The sequence below is a fragment of the Oncorhynchus mykiss genome, chromosome 6 (assembly GCF_057628025.1).
Source record: "Oncorhynchus mykiss isolate SJ-2025 chromosome 6, ASM5762802v1, whole genome shotgun sequence".
Taxonomy (NCBI): Eukaryota; Metazoa; Chordata; class Actinopteri; order Salmoniformes; family Salmonidae; genus Oncorhynchus; species Oncorhynchus mykiss.
The window spans coordinates 72,004,164-72,026,270 of record NC_143027.1 but is presented as its reverse complement, the minus strand read 5'-3'; the positions used below and the strand labels follow the sequence as shown (position 1 = coordinate 72,026,270).

Below are 22,107 nucleotides of genomic sequence, written 5' to 3'. Positions count from 1 at the left end.
TGTAATCTGCCAGGATACTTGGTTTTCTTCCCTTGACATGCGCGCTTGTGTAAGCATAAACGCACATGCACAACGGAACATCCAATTAGGATTTATGCTCGGACCACTTAAGGGTCCAAGCAAAATACCAGCCTTATTAAAGTTGAACATTTACTTCTAGGCCTTTGACTCTACAGCAGTTTTCTTCCCAGAAGTCCATAGGTCATCCCTGTAGACTGCCCAAAACTAGTGCCTTACAGCTGTAAACTTATCATATAGTTATCAACTTAGGATAGTGCCTAAGCAACACAAGTAGGAAAACCCTAGATATGGCATTAGAGAAAATGCCATGATAGTAATTTTGCCAGAACATTGGACGTATATAGAATACAGTCCAATTAGATGATTTTTGTGTGAGAACTATATTTTGTATATCTTTTGTTTATGCTTTCATTCCTTTTCGGTTCAGTTCCTTTGACACATAGGAAGTGATAGAGCCATAAACAAAGTCCCCATACAACCATCACTTAGTGATTGGAAGTCCCATAGGGTGGCGTCCAACATTGTCCGAGTTTGGCCCGGGGTAGGCTGTCATTATAAATAATAATTTGTTCTTAACTGACTTGCCTAGTTAAATAAATAAATACAATATTTTGAGATTACCTTATAGGCTACTACTTAAGGCAGAGGTGTAAAGTAACTAATTACAAATATACTCTCGTTACTGTAAATGAGTACTTGTGCTTAAAAAAAAAAAAATCTGTCATTAATTGTACTTCTACTATAGTGAACCTTTCACAAATGAAACAGAAGCATTGCAGGCAAATGCCAAATCTGGGGTGTAATCATTGCAGCGTTGGGCGGCAGGTAGTCTAGTGGTTAGCGCGTTGTGCCAGTAACTGAAAGGTTGCTGGATCGAATCCCCGAGCTGACAAGGTAAAAATCTGTCGTTCTTCCTCTGACTTGCCTAGATCAATTACAAAAAAAAGTAACGTTTCGTCTGTTGCAAAACGTTTGGCAATAGCAACCGTTTACTCTAAACGGCAAAAGTGAGTTTCTATTGGGTAGGTCCGTCCCGTTTAAACGGTTTCCCTGATGAATAGACCCCATAAACCTAAACTACATTTCATCCCTCCCTCTCATCCAAATCCGGGCCATGCTGTCAGGAATAAAAATACACTTCCGGTGACGTGGCTCCTCTGGAAAAGTGGAAGCCGTGGCAGGAATGTTGGCTGTAGCAAACAAGTAGTTATCTGCAGCATCAGCTGGAGGAGAGTGGAACAACGGCACTATCTAGCCTGCCTTACGGAGCTGGATGGCAGGGACACACTGGTGCAAGAACTTCAGGAATCACAACAGGGTAAAATATATTATCGTTTTTTTCTTATGTCACATTACTTATGTAGTTTTTCTTCTAATATGACTGCGTGATTTTAGCAATCCAAACTAGTTGACTTCAACTTTCAAGGCTTGAAATGCTAGGCTTGGCTAGTTAAGCTTGTTATAGAGTTTGTTTGTAGACAGCCAGAACTTTCCAAGTAGCAGGGCGAATTAAATAACTGATAGGCTACTGTTTTTTGGCAAAGTAAAAACAAAATTCACCTAACTAGCTAAATACATGCATATCTAACGTAGCAGATACAGCAGTTGCTACAGTGAGTACATTAACTAATGTTATCTGGCCTACAAATTGTTACAATTCATCAATGTTAAAATGTTTGGGCCTTTCCGGAACTTGTGCAACATTCGCTTGTGCTATGTCAACTTTTACTGCGCGAGCATCATACAACAAGATATCAGCATCCTATATCTATCGTTGAAGTAAACATGCATTTAACTTGTTCCTGCAAGCCATGTTTGCGAAGTCTCCACAACAGCTTCCAACTTTTTAGTGTTGTCTTTCTCCCTTAAATGTGTGAGTTTCGTCGACGGTGAACAGCGCTCTGATGGACACATTCAAAATGCGACGCTGGCGTGTAGACAGGGTATCACACACAACCATATAACGTTAATATAATAATATTTTTAGATTTTAGATTTAGTTCAAGTCAAAATGCTGTGAAATAGGGCCCCTTAGACACGTTTTCTTAGATATTAGCAGACCTAAGCAGTTGCTCGTGGAGCACTTTTTCCATCTGTTTTTGTGGAATGACTACCCTACCAAGGGATGCATTTTGTCCTGTCTATTTTTAATCTATCGTCACCCATTAAATGTCTATACAAACTGCTTGGCAGTGAATATGCTTACAATTTGTTTGAGAAAGCATCTGTTGAGTTAAGACAACATGCATTCTTATCTACATTCTATGATGACCTCTCCATCTTGCAACATTGTCCTTGTTGGTTGCAGGTGCTCTCTGGAACGAGGGACGGATGAAATCAGGAGGTGGTAGGCCCAGCTGGGCGTTGGCTGCACTGTTCACTGGTGTTGCCCTGCTGGTCGTCTCATCCAGAGGGGCATCCAGTGGTAAGAAGATGTCCCAGGCAGCCATGGCTCATTCCACAGCCACAGCTGCTGGATCAGGCCCAGGGCTTCCAGATGAGCTCCTAGGCTTCCGGGCCTTAGCCGACTTCTTTGCAAGTGAACGTGCCGATGTCTGGCTCTGCTCTCTGGTTGGGTCTGTTGCTATAGGCCTAACTGGAATTTTCCCCCTTCTTGTTATTCCTATTGAGGCAGGAGAGGCCCTCAAGACAGTGGGTAAGTTGTGACCTAAACTGATATGTGAGCCTTGCTGTTAGCCAGACTAATGTAGGCCTTCTCTTTCTTCTGAAAATGAGCCACACTGGATAGGCCTTGATCACCACACGTGTAATTAAACAGTCACTGTAGGCTACCTCAGGGTGACTTACCATTAGGCAGAAGAGGCAAATGCCTCACATTATCAAGGGGCCCTTGTGAGCTGGGCATACATTTATCATAAAATAAAATATATTTTAAATTGTTCTGCATCGTTTTTTCTAAAGAGACATTTAAATGTAGAGCAATAGCCCCTCTATTTTTCCCTGGTGAGGAAACTGCTGCTAATGAGATGAACCATGTGGTTTTGAACTCTGCATGACCACACCCTTTTAAACACAGCCTATATCGAGGCCACAGTCACTACCTCCAAAGCTGTGTTGCTGATTTCTTTTTTCTTTCTTGTTGCCTTGAGTATTTAACCATGTGAGATACCGGTACTATTTGTGTGCATATAGTGTTAAAAACTGTTAAATTATGGTCAAATCTCACTGATTCATTTGCACTTTTGGATTATGCTTTTGGCTCACCCAAATCCTGCTGTGTTTGTTTTAGGACAAGTTTGTATTAAATCAGTATTTTTATTTTTTTGTTACCTACAGAATTACTTTCTCTGGTATCACTGACATAAGCCTAGATGGACAAATATGGAAATGGTGCTGAATTGGGTGTGTCCTCATTGCCATGCTGTATTCTAAACTCTCAAAGAAGAGAAACCAGGCCTCTGTATTGCATTTCAACACATCTCAGAAAACACAATTAACACTGAAGGGCACTGGCTTTTGCCTGTCTTGGTCCTTTGTGCTTATTAGTATTGGTAAGGATAGAGAAGTCAAATCACTAATGCCATCTTGTAATATCATTGCAATGGCAATTGCATTCTCTGAAGCTGTTCGTTCAGAAGTTTGAATATATTGGATCTATTTTTTTCTATCGAGAAATTACCCAGTAGGCCTATTTCTTTAATTCAGTCATAGTCATCATTAAGTCATACTTCATGCAAAGATGAAAATGTTTAAATAGACAAACATGTAATGGCTCTTAATTTGAAAGCTAAAGTAGAAAATCACTTATTCCGTAGGTTTATTTTAAATGAAGCCTGTAAATGTTTTAGCTCAAACAGGGAAGAACCAGCACTTTGTATGTCATGGCTGATACAGCCTACCTCAACTAAACTTTTCATAATTACCATCTCTTGTTACACTCTGTGTTTCCAGCTGGCTGTCGGAAGCTAAAGCAGCTTCTGAGCTTTGCCATTGGTGGTCTCTTGGGTGACGTGTTCCTCCACTTGCTCCCGGAGGCTTGGGCACATTCCCACTCCTGCAGCCCAGGTGGGTCAACTTTCTCTCAGGCACCCTTCTGTTCTTTCTATCCCCATCCTTATCCTTTCTATCCCCTGGAGACATCCCCATTTTAAATTGCCTGTGCTTATTTCCCCCCACCAGTATACCTCTTCTGACCCTTCACACAGACCAGTGGAATTCCTGTGTGTACATAGGCTTGCATATCACTTTTCTGACATGTCAGCAATATTGTGAAGATAGGCTGTTTGCGAAAACAGTTGATTTCGACACTTTTCAAGCTGACAGAGCCAGACAGGGAATGACAGCTAACATTCCCAGGGTACCACATTTATTTTTTGAATAAGTGAATGTTGGAAGTGCAGATATTCCTGTCAATTTTTTTTTTTTAAAGTCAAATATAGCATTTTACAATGACTCTTCAAAGTTGTTTTAGTGCAAACATATAAACTAAACTAAAATATAAATGCAACACTTTCAAAGACTTTACTGAGTTACAGTTGATATTATAATAATCTATAGATTTCACATGACTAGGAATACAGATATGCAGTTATTGGTCACAGCTATCTTTAAAAAAAAGTTAAGGGAATGAGTCGGAACCAGTTAGTATCTGGTGTGATACTAACCATTTGCAGTGCGACACATCTCCTCCGCATAGAGTTGATCAGGCTGTTGATTGTGGCCTATGGAATGTTGTCCCACTCCTCTTCAATGGCTGTGCTAAGTTGCTGGATATTGGCGGGAACTGGAACACCCTGTTGTAAACATTGATCCAGAGCATCCCAAACATGCTTAAAGGGTGACATGTCTGGTGGGTATGCAGGCCATGGAAGAATTGGGACATGTTCAGCTTCCAGGGATTGTGTACAGGTCCTTGCAACATGGGGCTGTGCCTTTTCATGCAGAAACATGAGGTGATGGCACCTGATGAATGGCATGATAATGGGCCTCAGGATCTCATCACGGTATCTCTGTGCATTTAAATTGCCATTGATAAAATGCAATTGGGTTAGTTGTCCGTAGCTTATGGCTTCCCATACCATAACCCCACCGCCACCATGGGGCACTGAAGGTAAGCATTTTCCCATTGAAGTCTGTTACGACGGAAAACTGCACTCGGGTCAAGACCTTTTGTGAGGACAACGAGCATGCAGATGAGCTTCCCTGAGACAGATTGTGCAGAAATTCTACAGTTGTGCAAAACCACAGTTTCATCCGGTGGCTGGTCTCAGACGATCCCGCAGGTGAAGAAGCCGGATGTGGAGGTCCTGTGCTTACACATATTCTGCAGTTGCGATCATTTGGACATACTGCCACGTTCTCTAAAATTATGTTGGAGTGTTGGCTTATGGTAGTGAGCTGGCAACAGCTCTGGTGGACTTTCCTGCTGTCAGCATGCCAATTGCACACTCCCTGAACTTGGACTGTGGCATTGTTATGACAAAAATGATTTTAGTGGCCTTTTATTGTCCCAGCACAAGGTGCACCTGTGTAATGATATGTAAACAGACATGCCTCTCTGTCATCTAGAGCACTGTTTCCAAACTCCAGTACCCCAACCTATATATTTTTTTATTGTACCCCTGGAAAAGTACACCTGATTTAACTTGTTAACTAATCATCAAACCCTCGATGATATGAATATGGTGTGCTTGTCTGGGGCTACAACAAAAATGTGTACTGTTGGGGGTACTGGAGTTGAGAAACACTGATGTAAATTGTAAGGAATCATGTCAGCTCTATTCATGGCATTTCTATCTACAACGTTTGGCAACTTGATGTGGCCCAGGATTAAGTTTCCCAGACCTGAGGTCCTCTGGTTGTCATGTAGAAATACACTTCAAAATGCTTTGCTGATTTGTGATGTCCTCAGTGGTGATGATGAGCAAACCTAAGCCATGCCTGCATTCCACTGATCCATGTGGTAGGGGGTCACCATGCAATCCTAGAGGAAGTTTTCCAATTAGTTTGTCATCCCTGTTAGTGTGAGAGAGGCTCCATTTTTATGTCTCTTCCATCCTCCCTGTGTTCAGACGAGAGCCAGCTCCACTACAGGACCCAGGGCCTGTGGGTTATCATGGGCATGCTGTCCTTCCTTCTCCTGGAGAATATGTTCCCAGATGAGAACAGCCAGGAGGACTCCATTGGTAACAGCCAGCATGTCCCTGTGAGTAGTTCAATGCTGTTGTATTTTCCATGTTGTCTACATCAAATGAAGCGCAACAGAGTGAAGTCAACTCTTTAATAGCCCAAAATTATTTAAAGATAGTGGGCATGTCTTTCCAAAGAAGGTGAATGTCAGGCATGTAATTACACACCTCATCCCATATGCTGAAACCCTCATATATTTGTTTAGGTGTGTCCAGTGCACCAATGCTCTTTAATCCCTTCACTGGTACCAAAGTGGCACTGCTCTTCCATGCGGTGAGGTGGCTAGTGGATCAGTTGGCTCTATCTAGGGCTTTCTGTTTGATCTGAGCTGGTCTTCAGTGGATAACTCTGATCTAAACTTTAACAAGGCACATTAGGTTGTTTGATAATGTTGTGGCTGAATAAACCACAATCAGTTTTTATTCTACTCTTCAGTGATGAATCATTAGCATTTTAACTTCAACAATCTTAAGGTAATGAATAAACAGTGCTGTAATGACACATTCTGGCCGAATGGGAATCTCCCAGAATGGTCTTGTTTATAGCTTTTATAAGTGGAGTTTGAGTCCAAATGGAAAATAAGTGAGTCAAACAAATGTCATAAGCTAGGTTTCCATCCAATTTGTGACAGATGTTCATGTGAATATTATAAAATATGCATTTAAAATAGTTTATTTTTCACATTTTCCCTCCAGAGGTTTGTTTCTATCAAACTGTTGTGTTGTGGATAAAAGGCAGTGTACAGAGAAACCACTTTGGTGCTAAAGTTTGTCATGTACCGACTAAAAAAACAACTAACTGGGAATGGAATGTCAGTTAAGAACAAATTCTTATTTACAGTGACGGCCTACCCCGGCCAAACCCGGACGACGCTGGGCCAATTGTGCGCCGCCCTATGGGACTCCCAATCAATCGGCAGCTAAGCACAGATAATCTCACTAGCATACAAAGTAATATCCTCAATATTTATTGGAAAGGAGCATTAGGCTCATGACTGTGCACCACCCTGTGAAGTTCATCATAACTTCTTTCATCCGAAGCCTAATAAACTGGGCAAGCTTTTTCTAGTTGTAGTAGGAGGACCATTCAACATAGCATTGCGTGACTTCAAATTTACCTCGACATTATGGTAATTCTATCAACAATTACTCAATAAATTGTTTCCACCGCAATGTGAGTAATTCATTTTACCGACACAAAAAGATCCCCACCTTGTCGAACAAACAATGAAATTGTACCGATACTTCCCGTTTCCATCCCAGCTGTCATGATTTTTTTTTTGTATACGGTATAACTTTAATCTGGATGGAAACGTGGTTACTGATGCAGGGACCCATTGTGCCATAGCCCTGAGTGTCTATCTGCTAGACACGCTTGGGATCAAAGCTGTATTCTCTCTCTCCCCTCCATTTCTCTAATACCAGTGAGACCCTTTTTCATATGGGATTTGGAGGGGTATTAGTGCAGAGTATTAGCTTCGGGATTCTTTTGATGTTTTGGCATATAGGGGTATGGAGTGGTTTTGGGTGGTGCGTTTTCCCTGTCTGACAGTGTGGATTTAGATGAGTTGAGATGTTCTCTGCTCTGTAGATATGGGAGAGCTTCTTGTGGAGTATGTAAAACAGAGGTACACAACTGCAGTCTTTTGAAGGCCTTAATGTCTGTAGGCTTCCTTTTTTTAATCAATTTTATTTCACTGATATAGTCAACTCTAAGTTGCTGATGGAAAGGCACGAATGAAAACCAGCACTTTTAATCATACTGCATTTGTGATCCCATATGCTAAAATGTTCTGTTATACAAGAGATAATTCTTAGTTTAATTTCAGGTATATCTGTTTCTTATCCTTGTGCCCCATACATCTCGCAAAAGGTGTGTATGTGTGTACCACTTTCCTCTTCCTTCTCTTTTGCTCAGGAGGAGGAAGATTGGCATCCATGTCTGGGCTCATTCATTGTAGCTATTTATAGAGATTGGGAGGAAGCAGCTGCTACATCTACTTCAGAGAGGCCAGAGGAGAGTGTTCAGGGGTGGATAGTGAGACTCGGGGTAGATCAGTACTAATTCCACAAATGGAGTCTTATCAAGCATGTTTTGATGTCTATCAAGATGCCGCTACTATTCAATTTAGAGACATGGGTCATGAATCACCTGGTGTCAAACTCTCCCTTAATTAACCAGCCCACTCACACATTAGGAGACAGATTGATATTTGAGAAGATATTTATAGTTTGACTTCTTGCTTGTGGTTCGGTTACAAAAATGGAAAACATTTCCCAGCCACATTTAGAATACAGCAGGATATTTCCCTCATTTAATTTGACTATTAAATGCCGCCGTACTGTAAATGGCTCTAAACGAGGAAGGAACGGGGAAGTCAGCCCTGCTCTGGGAAGGAGAATGGCCTGAGGTAGAATGAGTTTGTTTTTTGTTCAAAGCACGCAAATTCAGTGGAAGATGTGACGACTGCGGCAGGAATTTTAGGCTAATGTGCAGTCAGTGGTTGGAGGAGAGAAGCTATGGGTGACATAGAAGAAACACAGTACTGTAGGTTGATTCAATGGAATGTGTGTAGTGTACTATGTAAACCTTTGCATGCTTTAGAATTTCCTGCTGATTGGGCTAATACCTGTTTGTTTTTTTGTCACCCCTTCTCCTCAGACCTCCCATAGCTCAGACTCCAGTAGTGAGGCGTTGTCCCACATCAATGGGCACCATTCTGATACGTGGAGCTCGTCCTGCAAGACAAAAAGCAGCTTGCAGCAAGTGCCAAAGAAAATAAAGGTAAGTTGGGTAAAGTTTGTCTGACGGGATATTGTTCATTTTAACAAGCCATATGTAAATGACAAAAGGGAGAAGAATCTGGAAGTCTCCATTGCTTAAGAGCCACCAAAATGAAATCCTCTGTACTTATTAACCCCTTTAGCTTTATGTATATGACTTCAGCGTGAGTCAGCTGTGGGATCCTTTGAATGTTAACCTGTACAGACTTGGTTCTGTGTGTCTATCTGGCAGACGAGTGGGTACTTGAACCTGCTGGCCAACTGCATTGACAACTTCACCCATGGCCTGGCTGTGGCAGGGAGCTTCCTGGTCAGCAGGAAGGTGAGTTAGTCTGCAGAACAGTCTGTCCAGGTGCTCTATATTAAATAGTCACCATGTGTGGGTTTTTAATACATGTGAATTAAACCTAATAGCACTTACTAATTTCAATGCCAACATTTCAACAAAATGCAACTTGGTCATAAACAATGCATACAATACTTCAACATAGAGCCGACTTAGTACAGACTACGTACAGTATGTTATGGAAGGTGGTTGTTTTGGCATTTGAGAGGCTCATGCCCATCTCATGACCATGATTGGCAGAGGACCCAACCCCTTGGCAGACTTGTAGATCTGTATCAGCTCGCACTTAGCCATAACATTCACTATTCTCAGCTCCGTCCACTATGGGCATGATACTGCACCCCTGCTTAAGAGACTAGTTTCAACAACACAATTATATGCTTTTAATACTAATTACGGTATTGTCATTATTACAGAACATTGAGTCAGGACATTGGACACCATACCTCGCTATTTTCTGATATATAAAAATGATTACATTACCCACGGTTGTGGGGGAGAAAGTCCAGCTGGAGAGGCATAAGGCTAACAGCATGAGCCAAAGGGAGAGTTTGCCAGAGAGGAAGTAAACTAGCTAGATTTCTCTACATCGCTCACACATGGGCATCCCACTTATTTTGGTTTCTATCTGCACTCATATTTCTATATGCAGGCGTGATGGAGTTTATCAAAGTAGAAGCTCAGTTGGATCCATGAAACAAACATTGTCATGTATACACACTAATGTAGTACAGGAGAGGCGTCATCAGTGTTTTAGTTTAGAATCGGAAACATGTCTTGTACAGTATATATTTTTTAGAGCCTGATCAGAGACATGTTATGTGTATTTCTTGACAGGTTGGGTGTCTCACCACCTTTGCCATCCTGCTCCATGAAATCCCCCATGAGGTAAGTTCAAACTCGCTCTTTTTAAGGGATGTGACCTATTTATTTTTTTTCTTTTTTTTTTTTGTAACACACTTATGCCGTTGAAAGCTAATTTTGACTGTTTTTTTGAGTCATGAATTGATTCAGTTCTAGTTGATATCCCTATCTTTTTTTGCTTACATAAATGGGCTCTGTGACACATTGCTTATGTGAATCTGTGACGCATTGCTTACTACATGTTTGCTCATCTCTAGGTTGGTGACTTTGCCATCCTGCTGCGTGCAGGGTTTGACCGCTGGAGTGCCGCCCGCATGCAGCTATCCACAGCCCTGGGAGGGGTGCTGGGGGCCTGTTTCGCCCTGTGCGCCCAGTCTCCCAGAGGGACAGGTGAGCCACCTAGCATCCTTCATATACAAAACAGCAGCAGAGCACTGAAACTACAGCTCCACACCAAGTGCTTGACTTGGACTGAAATAAGGAACCGTACTTATTTTGGGTGCCAGTACTGTTTTATATCTAGGTGCAAGAGATCCACAATACTTCTGATTTAATATTCTATAGGAGGTGCAGGAGCTAAAGCAGTAGACCAGTAAGTGCTGGTACTCCGCTCCGGTGAGCGCCTGCCCATGTTGAACTGTCCACACCCTTGGTATAGGCTATCAAGGAACCACATAGCCTTCAGTGCTTTGGCCTCCAAGCAGCATGAAAAGTTTTTTTTTAAATTATGAAGCAAAACCAAATGTCTCATTCATTCCACTTCATCCTGTGTAGAAAATGCAACAGCGTGGATCTTACCATTCTCCTCAGGAGGCTTCCTGTACATAGCCCTGGTCAACGTGGTGCCTGACCTTTTGGAGGAGACTAGCCTCGGGTATGTACACTGGTCAGTCTGGACAGCCACTGACCACCATGCAAATACCCACTAAGAGACTAAATATGCAGAGGGGGAAAAAGTGTTACACTAATATGAAAATGAATGGGCAGACACTGAAGCAAAAAAATAATAAGAATCTGTTTTTCCAGACACTCCCTGTTGCAGATCCTGCTCCTGTGCTGTGGCATTGCCGTCATGGCCGTCTTGTCTGCCGTAGTGGATTGAGCTCAAAAGACATGCCTGCGTTACCAAAATATAATTGAAAACATCACAGCAACATTCACTGGACTGGGAAACAATCCCCCTTTCTATACAGTTTTAAGTCCTCAGATTGTACTCCATTGCCTTTTTTTATTTCTTTTTATGGAACTATTTTTAATACTCCACCTAGTGCCAAAACATCATATCATCAACATGGAAGTGATCTGGCAATCAGAACGGCACCTTGAATCATGATACTTGCTTTTTCTATCAGGACTCTAGACCAACTGTGTCCACCTTGTCTGCTGATCTCTGACTACTGTCTGTGTGGACACGAATGTGCTAAACCCAGAGACAGACATTCTGAAATGGCAGGAGAGCCAAAGAAAGCTTGTTGAAGCTTTCATGGAAGTGACTGGACTATCTGAGAGCATCAGACCATAATGGGCAGACACCGTCTCATTCTGTTTTATTCCATGTATGCACATACTCAAACAGGTCTTATCAGACACATATGAGCAGCTCATGCATACTGTATAAACTGAATCTCACATGGCTTTACCATATTAAAATGCATACACATTTCCTTACATTCTTCAAATTGTATGCTCATGTGTTGCTTTTTATTTGTTTTCCTCTTTCAGGCTAATTTATATTTGTTGTATCTTATTGGTTTCTGTATCTGCTTGTACTGCCTAGTATTTATTGAAGTATTTCAGAAAGTAACATGGTGCAATGTTTTTGTCAAATTGTGTTACGATTTCCATCACACACACACACCATTTTGTTTTTGTGTAGGGTTAATCTGTTACATTGATGTATATTCAAGCAAAAAATATGGTGTATTTTTCAATTGTATACAATGCTAATTTTGGAGAGACACTCAGACAGATATATTTGGAACTCCTTAATTATAATGAGAGCTTGTAAATGTAATAAAATATTATGCTAAATATTTTTGTGTGGCCTTAATTTGACTATATACAGTGCTTTCAGAAAGTATTCACACCCCTTGATTTTTTTTCACACGTTTGTTACAAAGTGGTATTGAAATTAGTGGGGGGGAATGACAGTACTCATGTCAAAGTAAAAAAAAAAAATATAGGAAAATTAAATCACTGTCTTGATTATAAGTATCCAATCCCCTGAGTCTGTTAAACACATTTGGCAGCGATTTACAGCTGTCTCTGGATAAGTCTAAGCTTTGCACACCTGGATTGTACTATATTTGCCCATTTTTTATATATATTTTTTTCAATCTGTCATGTTGATCATCGCTGGACAGCCATTTTCAAATCTTGCCATAGATTTTAAATTAGATTAAAGTCAACTATAACTAGGCCACTCGGGAACATTCAATGACGTCTTGGTAAGCAACTTGTGTAAACTCAGCAAAAAAAGAAACATCCTCTCTGTCAACTGTGTTTATTTTCAGCAAACATAACGTGTAAGTATTTGTATGACCGTAAGATTCAGCAACTGAGACAAACTGAACAAGTTCCACAGACATGACTAACAGAAGTGGAATCAAAAGTAACAGTCAGTATCTGGTGTGGCCACCAGCTGCTTTAAGTACTGCAGTGCATCTCCTCATGGACTGCACCAGATTTGCCAGTTCTTGCTGTGAGATGTTACCCTACTCTTCCACCAAGGCACCTGCAAGTTCCCGGACATTTCTGGGTGGAATGGCCCTAGCCCTCACCCTCCAATCCAACAGGTCCCAGACATGCTCAATGGGATTGAGATCTGGGCTCTTTGTTGGCCATGGCAGAACACTGGACATTCCTGTCTTGCAGGAAATCATGCACAGAAAGAGCAGTGTGGCTGGGGGCATTGTCATGCTGAAGGGCCATGTCCTGCAGGAAGGGTACCACATGATGGATGAGGATGTCTTCCCTGTAACACACAGTGTTGAGATTGCCTTCAATGACAACAAGCTCAGTCCGATGATGCTGTGACACACCGCCCCAGACCATGACAGACCCTCCACATCCAAATCGCTCCAGAGTACAGGCCTATGTGTAACGCTCATTCCTTTGACGATAAACGCAAATCCGACCATCACCCCTGGTGAAACAAAACCACGACTCGTCAGTGAAGAGCACTTTTTGCCAGTCCTGTCTGGTCCAGCGACGGTGGGTTTGTGCCTGTAGGTGACGTTGTTGCTGGTGATGTCTGGTGAGGACCTGCCTTAGAACAGGCCCGACAAGCCCTCAGTCCAGCCTCTCTCAGCCTATTGCGGACAGTCTGGGCACTGATGGAGGGATTGTGCATTTCTGGAGTAACTCGGGCAGTTGTTGTTGCCATCCTGTACCTGTCCCGCAGGTGTGATGTTTGGATGTACCGGTCCTGTCCAGGTGTTGTTACATGTGGTCTGCCATTGCGAGGATGATCAGCTGTCCATCCTGTCTCCCTGTAGCGCTGTCGTAGGCGTCTCACAGTACGGACATTGTAATTTATTGCCCTGGCCACAGCTGCAGTCCTCATGCCTCCTTGCAGCATGCCTAAGGCACATTCACGCAGATGAGCAGGGACCCTGGGCATGTTTCTTTTGTTTTTCAGAGTCAGTAGAAAGGTCTTCTTAGTGTCCTACGTTTTCATAACTGTGACCTTAATTGCCTACCCTCTGTAAGCTGTTAGTGTCTTAATGACCCTTCCATGGGTGCATGTTCATTAATTGTTTATGGTTCATTGAACAAGCATGGAAAACAGTGTTTAAACCCTTTACAATGAAGATCTGTGAAGTTAATTGGATTTGTACTAATTATCTTTGAAAGACAGGGTCCTAAAAAAGGGACGTTTCTTTTTTTGCTGAGTTTATATTTGTCCTTGTTTAAGGTAGTTGTCCTGCTGAAAGGTGAAATTTGTCTTCCAGTGTTTGTTGGAAAGCTGACGGAACCAAGTTTTCCTCTAGGATTTTGCCTGTGCTTAACCATATTCCATTTCTTTTTACCCTAAAAACTCCCTATTCCTTGCCGTTGACAAGCATACAACATGATGCAATCACCAACATGCTTGAGAATATGAAATGGTACACTGTGTTGTGTTGGATTTGCCCCAAGCATAATGCTTTGTATTCAGGACAAAAAGTTTATTTCTTTGCCACGTTATTTTTCAGTATTACTTTAGTGCCTTGTCGCAAACAGGATGCATGTTTTGGAATATTTTTTATTCTGTATAGGCTTCCTTTTCACTGTCATTTATGTCCATATTGTGGAGTAACTAAAGTACAACGTTGTTGATCCATCCTCCATTATCTCCTGTCACAGTCATTAAACTTTAAAAAAATCACCATTAGCCCCATGGTGAAATCCATGAATGGTTTCCTTCCTCTTTGGCAACTGAGTTGGGAAGGGTGCCTGTATCTTTGTAGTGACTGGATGTAATGATACACCATTCTAAGTGTTAATAACTGCATCATGCTCAAAGGGATATGTAATGTCTGCACCCCCCCCCCCCCCCCCCCCCCCCCACATTATTGCACAGAGTCCATGCAGTTTATTTGACTTGTTAAGCACATGTTTACTCCTGAACTTATTTAGGCTTGCCGTAAAATGGTTGAATAGTTATTGACCCAAGACATTTCAGCTTTTCATTTTTAAATAATTTGTAAATATGTTTTTTAAAATGTTTTATTCCACTTTCACATTATGGGGTATTGTATGTACATCAGTGACACAAAACCTCAATTTAATAAGTGTTTAATTCAGTCTGTAACACAACAAAATGTGGAAAAAGTCAAAGGGTGTGAATACTTTCTAATGGCACTGTATTCACCCTTGGTATTTGCATGCTCACAAGTTATGGTAAGTCAAAGCTTTGGCAATATGGAGATTATGCATCAACATGCTATGTAATCAAAACAAAATTCCACACTAAACAGACATTTTCTGTAAGCACATGTTCTGCAGCAAAGAGTCCTGGCTTAAAATGTAATGGGAGCCAGAGGAGGGGGGTATTGATTGTTTGTTCACTCTTGATAAGAGCCAGTTGCCATAACGACTCCCCTGCAGATTACCTTCCTTAGTCCTGTGAGAAGCCTACTGTCTGTGGGAGCCTTCCTGTGAGTTAAGACACTGAATCTCTGTTCATACCTGGTTCTAACATGCACCATTTTTCCTGATCTTGTCCACATTCCATTTGTGCCCACATCTTCAGACAGGTGTAGACGATTACAAGACGCACTGTGATCTGGTTGTGATCAGATCTTCCTGACCACCTTCGGAGGTAGTCAGGCAAACATTGGGAGAATCTCAAATGAATACTCCTCACATGCTTTCGCCTTGCCTTCTTAAAACCCATTGGATGAGAAAGCCAGAGGTCCCTCCCCTCTGACATCCTCCAATGGGTTTTGAGGAGGAGGCGAGTAGAGAGGATGCAATTGAGATTCTCCCATAGTATCTGGATATCTTACAAATGTAGATGGATCTGGACAGTGAAACCATTTTTAAATCATCAGTATCAGACCTTCTAAAATCATTGACATGTGGCACCATTTACTTATGGCATGTATTTGTGTCTTAAAATGAACAAACACTATTTTGAAAGAAAGTCTGTCAAATAAGTTACATTTGGGGAGGGACCAAGACATCAAGTCACAATGCGGACACAGTGGACAGATATGAGAGACATTTTAATTCCATGTGTAGAATGAGGACAAGACCAGGACAAAGGACACATGTTAGTGCCAGGTATAAACAAGACTTGAATGACAACCTATACTGCAAAGCGAGAAAATCCATGAACTTAACACCGTTGACCTCGAACATAAATTGCCTCTCTGATCATCTATCGAAACATTGCACAACATATCTAACAGGAGATAGATAGATCTTGATCCCTCTAGGTCCTAGGAAAGACAAGTCCAGTTCAAGATCAGCAAACCTCCAAACTCAAGTCTGGCACACTTCGAACAAGACTTATGTATCATTTGTTCAATGTAAATGTTAGATATCTTGTTGTATTTAAAGGGATCACGTATTGCACATAGTATACCCAGAGAAAATGAATGCATGAGCAATGCATGTAAAGTCTTTCAAGGACATCTATTCTTGCACTATTGGCACTATTTAACAAAGTGCCGATTTCCATTGCTGTCATTGCCTCCCTTTACCTCAGATGAACAATTGAGACCCATATGTACAATTTTGAATAGGAATATGTCCCCAAAACTTCATTGGTGACACTTTACACTAAATTGCTCTTATACTCGTGTAAAAACAATGTAATTACTCTATTAACAATGTAATTATTCAAGTAATAACATTTTATTAACATTTTTATAACCTTATTGCGTTGTATTGTAAATGATAAAACCTATCCCTAAGTGGATATAGCATAACAGTGCTGAAGTACTGATTGAATGTCTCTCCAAAGTTGTGTAAAACGTTTATTTGATGTACATTAGCAGTTTTTTGGATCAGCTAAGCCTGAGTAAATGAGGGATACAGTTTGATTCATCTTAAACATTGATGTTGTTATCATGTAGCCCAGGGGTCTCCAACCTTGTTCCTGGAGAGCTACCCTGCTGTTGATTTTTACTCCAATCCCAGTTGTGACTAACCTGGTTTAGTTTATCAAGCAGCTAATTCTTAGAATCAGGTGTGCTAGATTAGGGTTGGAGTGGAAACCTACAGCTCTCCAGGAACAGGGTTGGAGAGCACTAATGTAGGCCTTGGGAATCCCTTAGTCAGTGTGTCTACATGTTGTTTTATACATTGAAACATTCACTATATTGAAAGGCTGTGGGCTCAATTCAATCAAACCTGGATTGCGGTAGTCTGTAAACAAAGTCACCAATCATTGCTCTGGTGGGTTCAATTGAATTTCAGCTCGCACCTGTCTCAGTGCGTTTGTCAACTGTGCACAGAAAAGGCTTGTAAATGAAATAAGTTGGGTTACAAATAGGTTTTGATCCAGCATGTGGTCCATGTGCATGTTTCTTCATGATACATAAAACATGGCCCAATATATACTTAATATGATAGTAAAACAACTGTGTCAGGTCCTTACAGTTGTAGCAGATCACAATGTCCCAAATAATAACAATAATACTACTAATAATACATATAATATAATTCGTATATTAACACAATGTATTCAAATGTAATAAATCATACATATTTACCCCTTGTATTATTATTATGATTCTTATCATTATTGAACAACCTGCTGGAGATCTATTGCCAGTGCTTAGTTTCTTCCCATCCTACTGAAACCCGAGAGGAGAGAGAGTGCATTGCATCACTACCCACTCCTCGCAGCATTGGTCGCCATCCATCCACCTTTCCTCTTTCCAGTACCAAAACAGATGGTGGAAAAATCATCACATCTGCCGGGACACAGGACAACAATAGACAGCATCTAGCCCAAGAGAACCGGGGCGTCCATCATGTTTGCTGTCAAGAGCTCCATGAGGCTGTGAGCGCCGTCGTGATTTTTGACACGGGGTACCATCACGGCAGCCGAGGATTCTTCTCGCGACTGTCTGGGCTCTCCATCGAGTGGGGAAGATGGCCGCCATGAAAATTTTAACCAGCAGTGGGCTGTTCTTAGCGTTCTGTGCGTTGGGGTTGCTAGCCATGGCAATCTGCACCGACTATTGGTATGAGACAGATGCGCGGAGACACCGAGAAAGGTGTAAAAACTACGCCAACAAGAGAAACGACCCGGGGTACATATATATCTCAAATAGCAATCTCCCCCTCCAGATGCCCCCAAAGGGCATTGAAAGGAAAGATAACAGTCCAAATGCCGGAGCTCAGCCTCTTATTAGGGAAAAACGGCACTTTCTGGCCGCAGCGTCAGCTATGGAGTCCCACTGCAGTCGCCAGTTCAATTCAACCATCTCTGGGCTCTGGAGAAAGTGTCATCGAGATGGATTTGACCTGGAGACAGAGGATCTCATATATAAAGGTAAGGATGCTACAGCTAATAGCCTACAAGGCCCTGGTGTGATGTGGTACTGATGCAGCTCACTGAGTGTAAGCATGATGCTCAGATCAAAGCTTAACATGATTTTATTGATACACTGGGCATGGGATTAACTGTTGCTCGTAACTGTCACTGTAGGGCCGTTGCCATAATAATATTTTACAAGAGGGGCTTTTGTTCATCATTGTAAACTTCAGTAGCAAATAAATCATCAGTAAATAATCTAAATGGGAATGCCAGTTGTATACGTGACGCCGAAGACGTGAAACCTGCGTATTTTTTACGCTTTGTGTGTACAACGCTGTCCATGGTGCTGAATTGCTTTTCAGGCTTTGCGCCCAGCCCGTTCGCCTAGCAGCAGCACGCTATGGCGGAGGAAGGGGGGTCTTCCCTTGTAAAAGCGAAACGGTTTTTGTCTCAGGTGCTATTTGGACTGCTCAATTTTGATGAGTGCATTTGGCATCTGTTACGTTAAAATAGTAGATAATGTGTTATGGGTGATGCGTCGACTGCCACGGGGGAGATCGAGAGAAGACCAACGACTGAATTATTGATAAACATCCTGGTTCGTGGGAATTTTGAGCTGCAGGAAAGAAAATCACAGTGCATGGAACTCTCGCAGAACGGCCTCGTCCGATACATAACAGCAGAGCTTTCTGTGCAATGCCATGAGGCGTTCATGCCTGACTACTCTGAGATTCTGACGAATAATGAGAGAACAACAGCATCAATTTTAGCATAAACACAGTCCCTTCGTTTAAGGAAATTCAGGACACTGAATATTTTGGAGAATTTCCCACACATTATAGCGTGTTTGTTTACCAGGATCTTTTCCTTATGTATTCAATCAGATTCGAACTGTCCAGAGTAGGCCTAGAGGACATGTTCATGGGTTGTTCCAAGAAAACAAAGTTCATTTTGCATCCCTTTGATATTTTAAGTAGAAATTGTGCACCAATGTTGAATTTTAAAAGCCTGTTATATTAAATGAAATGGAGAATTCAATAAATATTTACATTTGTAACAAGAATAAAGACTGTGGTGCCAATAATATTCAGCATTTTGACATGTCACTCTATGCACCCTCAGTGACTTCTAGGAAGATTTGAACCCACTTAACCCCAAAACGTATCCAAGTTTTCAGCATCATTGTAAAGCCCTAATTATTTTGTTGCTTTGAAAAAGTCATTTCTGAAGATTATTATTTATTTATTTAATGTGATTAGTGATTAATTTACGTCCGTCCCTCATTTTAAGGTCAACCCTGTTACGTGAACTGAGCTCTTTTTTTTTATATGGGGAAACTATTCATTTTTCTAAAGAAACACTGAACACCTAATAGATGGGTTAGCTGACAACTTCACGAAAACGATGCTCTCGATTCAATGGGGCAGAAAAATATGTGTTGTTATTCTGAATGGCCAACTAAGAACAATGACAAACTGCAATGTGGGGAATCGTATGTGGCTCGTTTCAACTAGTTGTATCTTGTTCTTGATACCATGTCTTGTTTTGACTGATGTCATGTCTATGCTAATATGGCTCAAATTTGCTAGCTAGCTAACCAACAACTGTAACGATGTATTTGAGAGACAACAAGTAAGTGCTCATTGTGCAAATGTATTTGTTTTCAATAAACATGGGAGAGGAAATACAGTTTACATGCTGTCAACAATCTAAGCCAACACTGTCTGTGTATGCCCCATAGTTGCGCATGCATCGGTTTTGTTAATCAACCAACACATCTATAGTAAAACCATAGTGTAAAAGCAGGTGAGTTGGTTCTCTCTTTTTTGCCTGTTTTGTGGTGGGAAACTGAGCTGGTCGAGCATAACACGTCACCCTAGAAATATTTTACAAGGTCTTTTTTGGGGGTGAAGCTTGCATTTAATTGTCATTCTGTTTCACACAACAATCTTCCATTCCCCATGTCATAAGTGGATTTACGGCTGACTTCAACCCTGTTAAGGTCAACCCTGTTACTTTATTTGGCACTTACTATAGTCATTTTTTTTTAATCTAACTTGAGATGGAAAAAAAATTCAGTTGAACATGTGGTCTTTATAACAGAATGTTAAAATTAGGTGAAAGCAAAAAAAAATATCATAAAGTTACACTTCTCAAAAGGCACCGAATTGGTGGAACGACCCTCATGCTGAGGTAAACAGTTACTGTTGTCAGAATTGTGGGAAAGTGAGCTGCTTTCTTTGATAGAATAAGGTAATCTGTAGCATATCATAACTCGACAACAAAATCCACTACATCCTCAGGTTGAATTGTATTGAGACACATAGGCCCACTGGACAACATGATATTCTCTCTAGCTGCTCCCTTGTTTATCAGAATGATGAGTTGGTCTGCATCTGCAGACACCTCACAACTCAAACCTCAAAGTGTCTCTATAGTGAAGTTAGTGAAGATATGTTTGTGATTCAATGCTACATCTATGGCATGAAAACAAATGACAGATCTGGCTACCACCACACTATGAGACCAGAGCACATTGAAAGTGATTAATCTGGCCAATACTATAGATTCTCCTCAGTAACTGGGACATGGACCCCAATGCAGAAATGTCTATTTCCTCTCTCAGGCTGCTATAGTTCCATATGAGGCTGTGAACTGTTGGCTCCATGTTTTAGCCTGCATACAGTACTTTTTACTTCCTTTACTTCCACGTAGTTGAATGTTTGCAGCTGAAGTTCAGGTGTTCTAAGAGTGGAGCTTCACACTGTGACTTTTGACAACTCTATCACATTTGGTAGGCCAATGACAATGTGTTGGTGATATCCCTGCCTCAACATTGGGTTCTCACATTTGATTACTTGTTTTTGCTGCCTTTGACCTAAAATGTATCAAATAATATTAGCGAGTAGGTAGTCAGATCTGCTACTGAGCAAGTGCTTAGTAAATTGGTCTCCATCCATTGTTCTTAGTCTTGAGACTCACACAATGTTAGATTTTGCAGAAGTAGTCATGGGACATAAATGTCTCACCACTCATCTGGATGTATTGTGCTTCCCCAACGAACATGAGAACAATGAATTATGTATTTCTGTACTCTGAACTGAGTGAACTCAATATGAAATCCTTGTAAAAACCCTTTTTTGAACATTCACACTAGTTCATCTTTTCTTTTTTGATTCTTTCTCATGTTTATGCCAGAACCATATAGCCTTTTCCATTCATGGTGACTGACTAGGCTTCATGACAGGGGTCTTCTTCCACACTTACAAAACCACGTCATAAACATATTCCAGCATAAATCTCCCTTCTCCCTGATCTAACAAGTAACTGTTGGTAAATCAACCACAATGATTACAGTACACAACATCCAGGAATATGTGAAGATCTTTGCAATAATCATATGTCATTTGAGCATACATAGGTGGTCTATCTCATCGCAGTGATATGATGAAACAGTAATGCAAGACTCGTCTCTTCCTGTTGTTATAATTGGTCTGGATACCCACCTCGCACTGAGAGATAATTAGAGGCTGATCTACATGAATGATGCCGGATGCTGTTTCTGCTCTGAATCACAGCTAGCTGTCTCTCACGTTGAGGCACACTGAGGATATTGCATGATGACATCATTCACAGTGACACAAAGGACTCAAAACAATTTTCCTCTTTTAGAACTACTATAGTGTCTACATGTTTAGCTGAGTCACTATATTCAGTGTGGTTGAGTTTATAGTCTGCAAAGCAGCCTGTTTTATCAAGGTCTTATCAAGACTGTGTTTCTATCATAATCACAAACTCTTTTCTTCAGGATTGATTCAGCGGTGCATCCCAGTCAAGTATCACTACTCTTCCTCCATCCTTCCGCGCAATTTACCCATCAACATCACCAAGACCATCCGTCAGGATGAGTGGCATGCACTCCGTAAGTCTGAGCCTGTCTGTCTGTCTGTCTGTCTGTCTGTCTG

The 22,107-nt window shown here is 41.3% G+C and overlaps 2 protein-coding genes across 2 annotated transcripts in view; both read left to right on the top strand.

Moving 5' to 3' along the window:
• The first annotated feature begins 1,092 nt into the window (after positions 1-1,092).
• On the top strand, positions 1,093-12,195 carry LOC110526519 (zinc transporter ZIP13). Its single transcript, XM_021607558.3, has 10 exons — positions 1,093-1,339; positions 2,330-2,677; positions 3,934-4,047; positions 6,054-6,187; positions 8,833-8,955; positions 9,187-9,276; positions 10,138-10,188; positions 10,422-10,554; positions 10,939-11,038; positions 11,191-12,195. The coding sequence occupies exons 2-10, from the start codon at positions 2,353-2,355 to the stop codon at positions 11,264-11,266; spliced, it is 1,146 nt and encodes a 381-aa protein (XP_021463233.2). The 5' UTR covers positions 1,093-1,339; positions 2,330-2,352; the 3' UTR covers positions 11,267-12,195.
• Positions 12,196-17,447: 5,252 nt separating this feature from the next.
• Positions 17,448-22,107, top strand: part of LOC110526518 (transmembrane protein 178B) — a 9,053-nt gene continuing 4,393 nt past the window's right edge. Inside the window, exons 1-2 of the mRNA XM_021607557.3 lie at positions 17,448-18,157; positions 21,951-22,064. Of these exons, the coding sequence (XP_021463232.1) occupies positions 17,755-18,157; positions 21,951-22,064 (517 nt within the window). The 5' untranslated portion in view covers positions 17,448-17,754. The remainder of the gene's footprint in view (positions 18,158-21,950; positions 22,065-22,107) is intronic.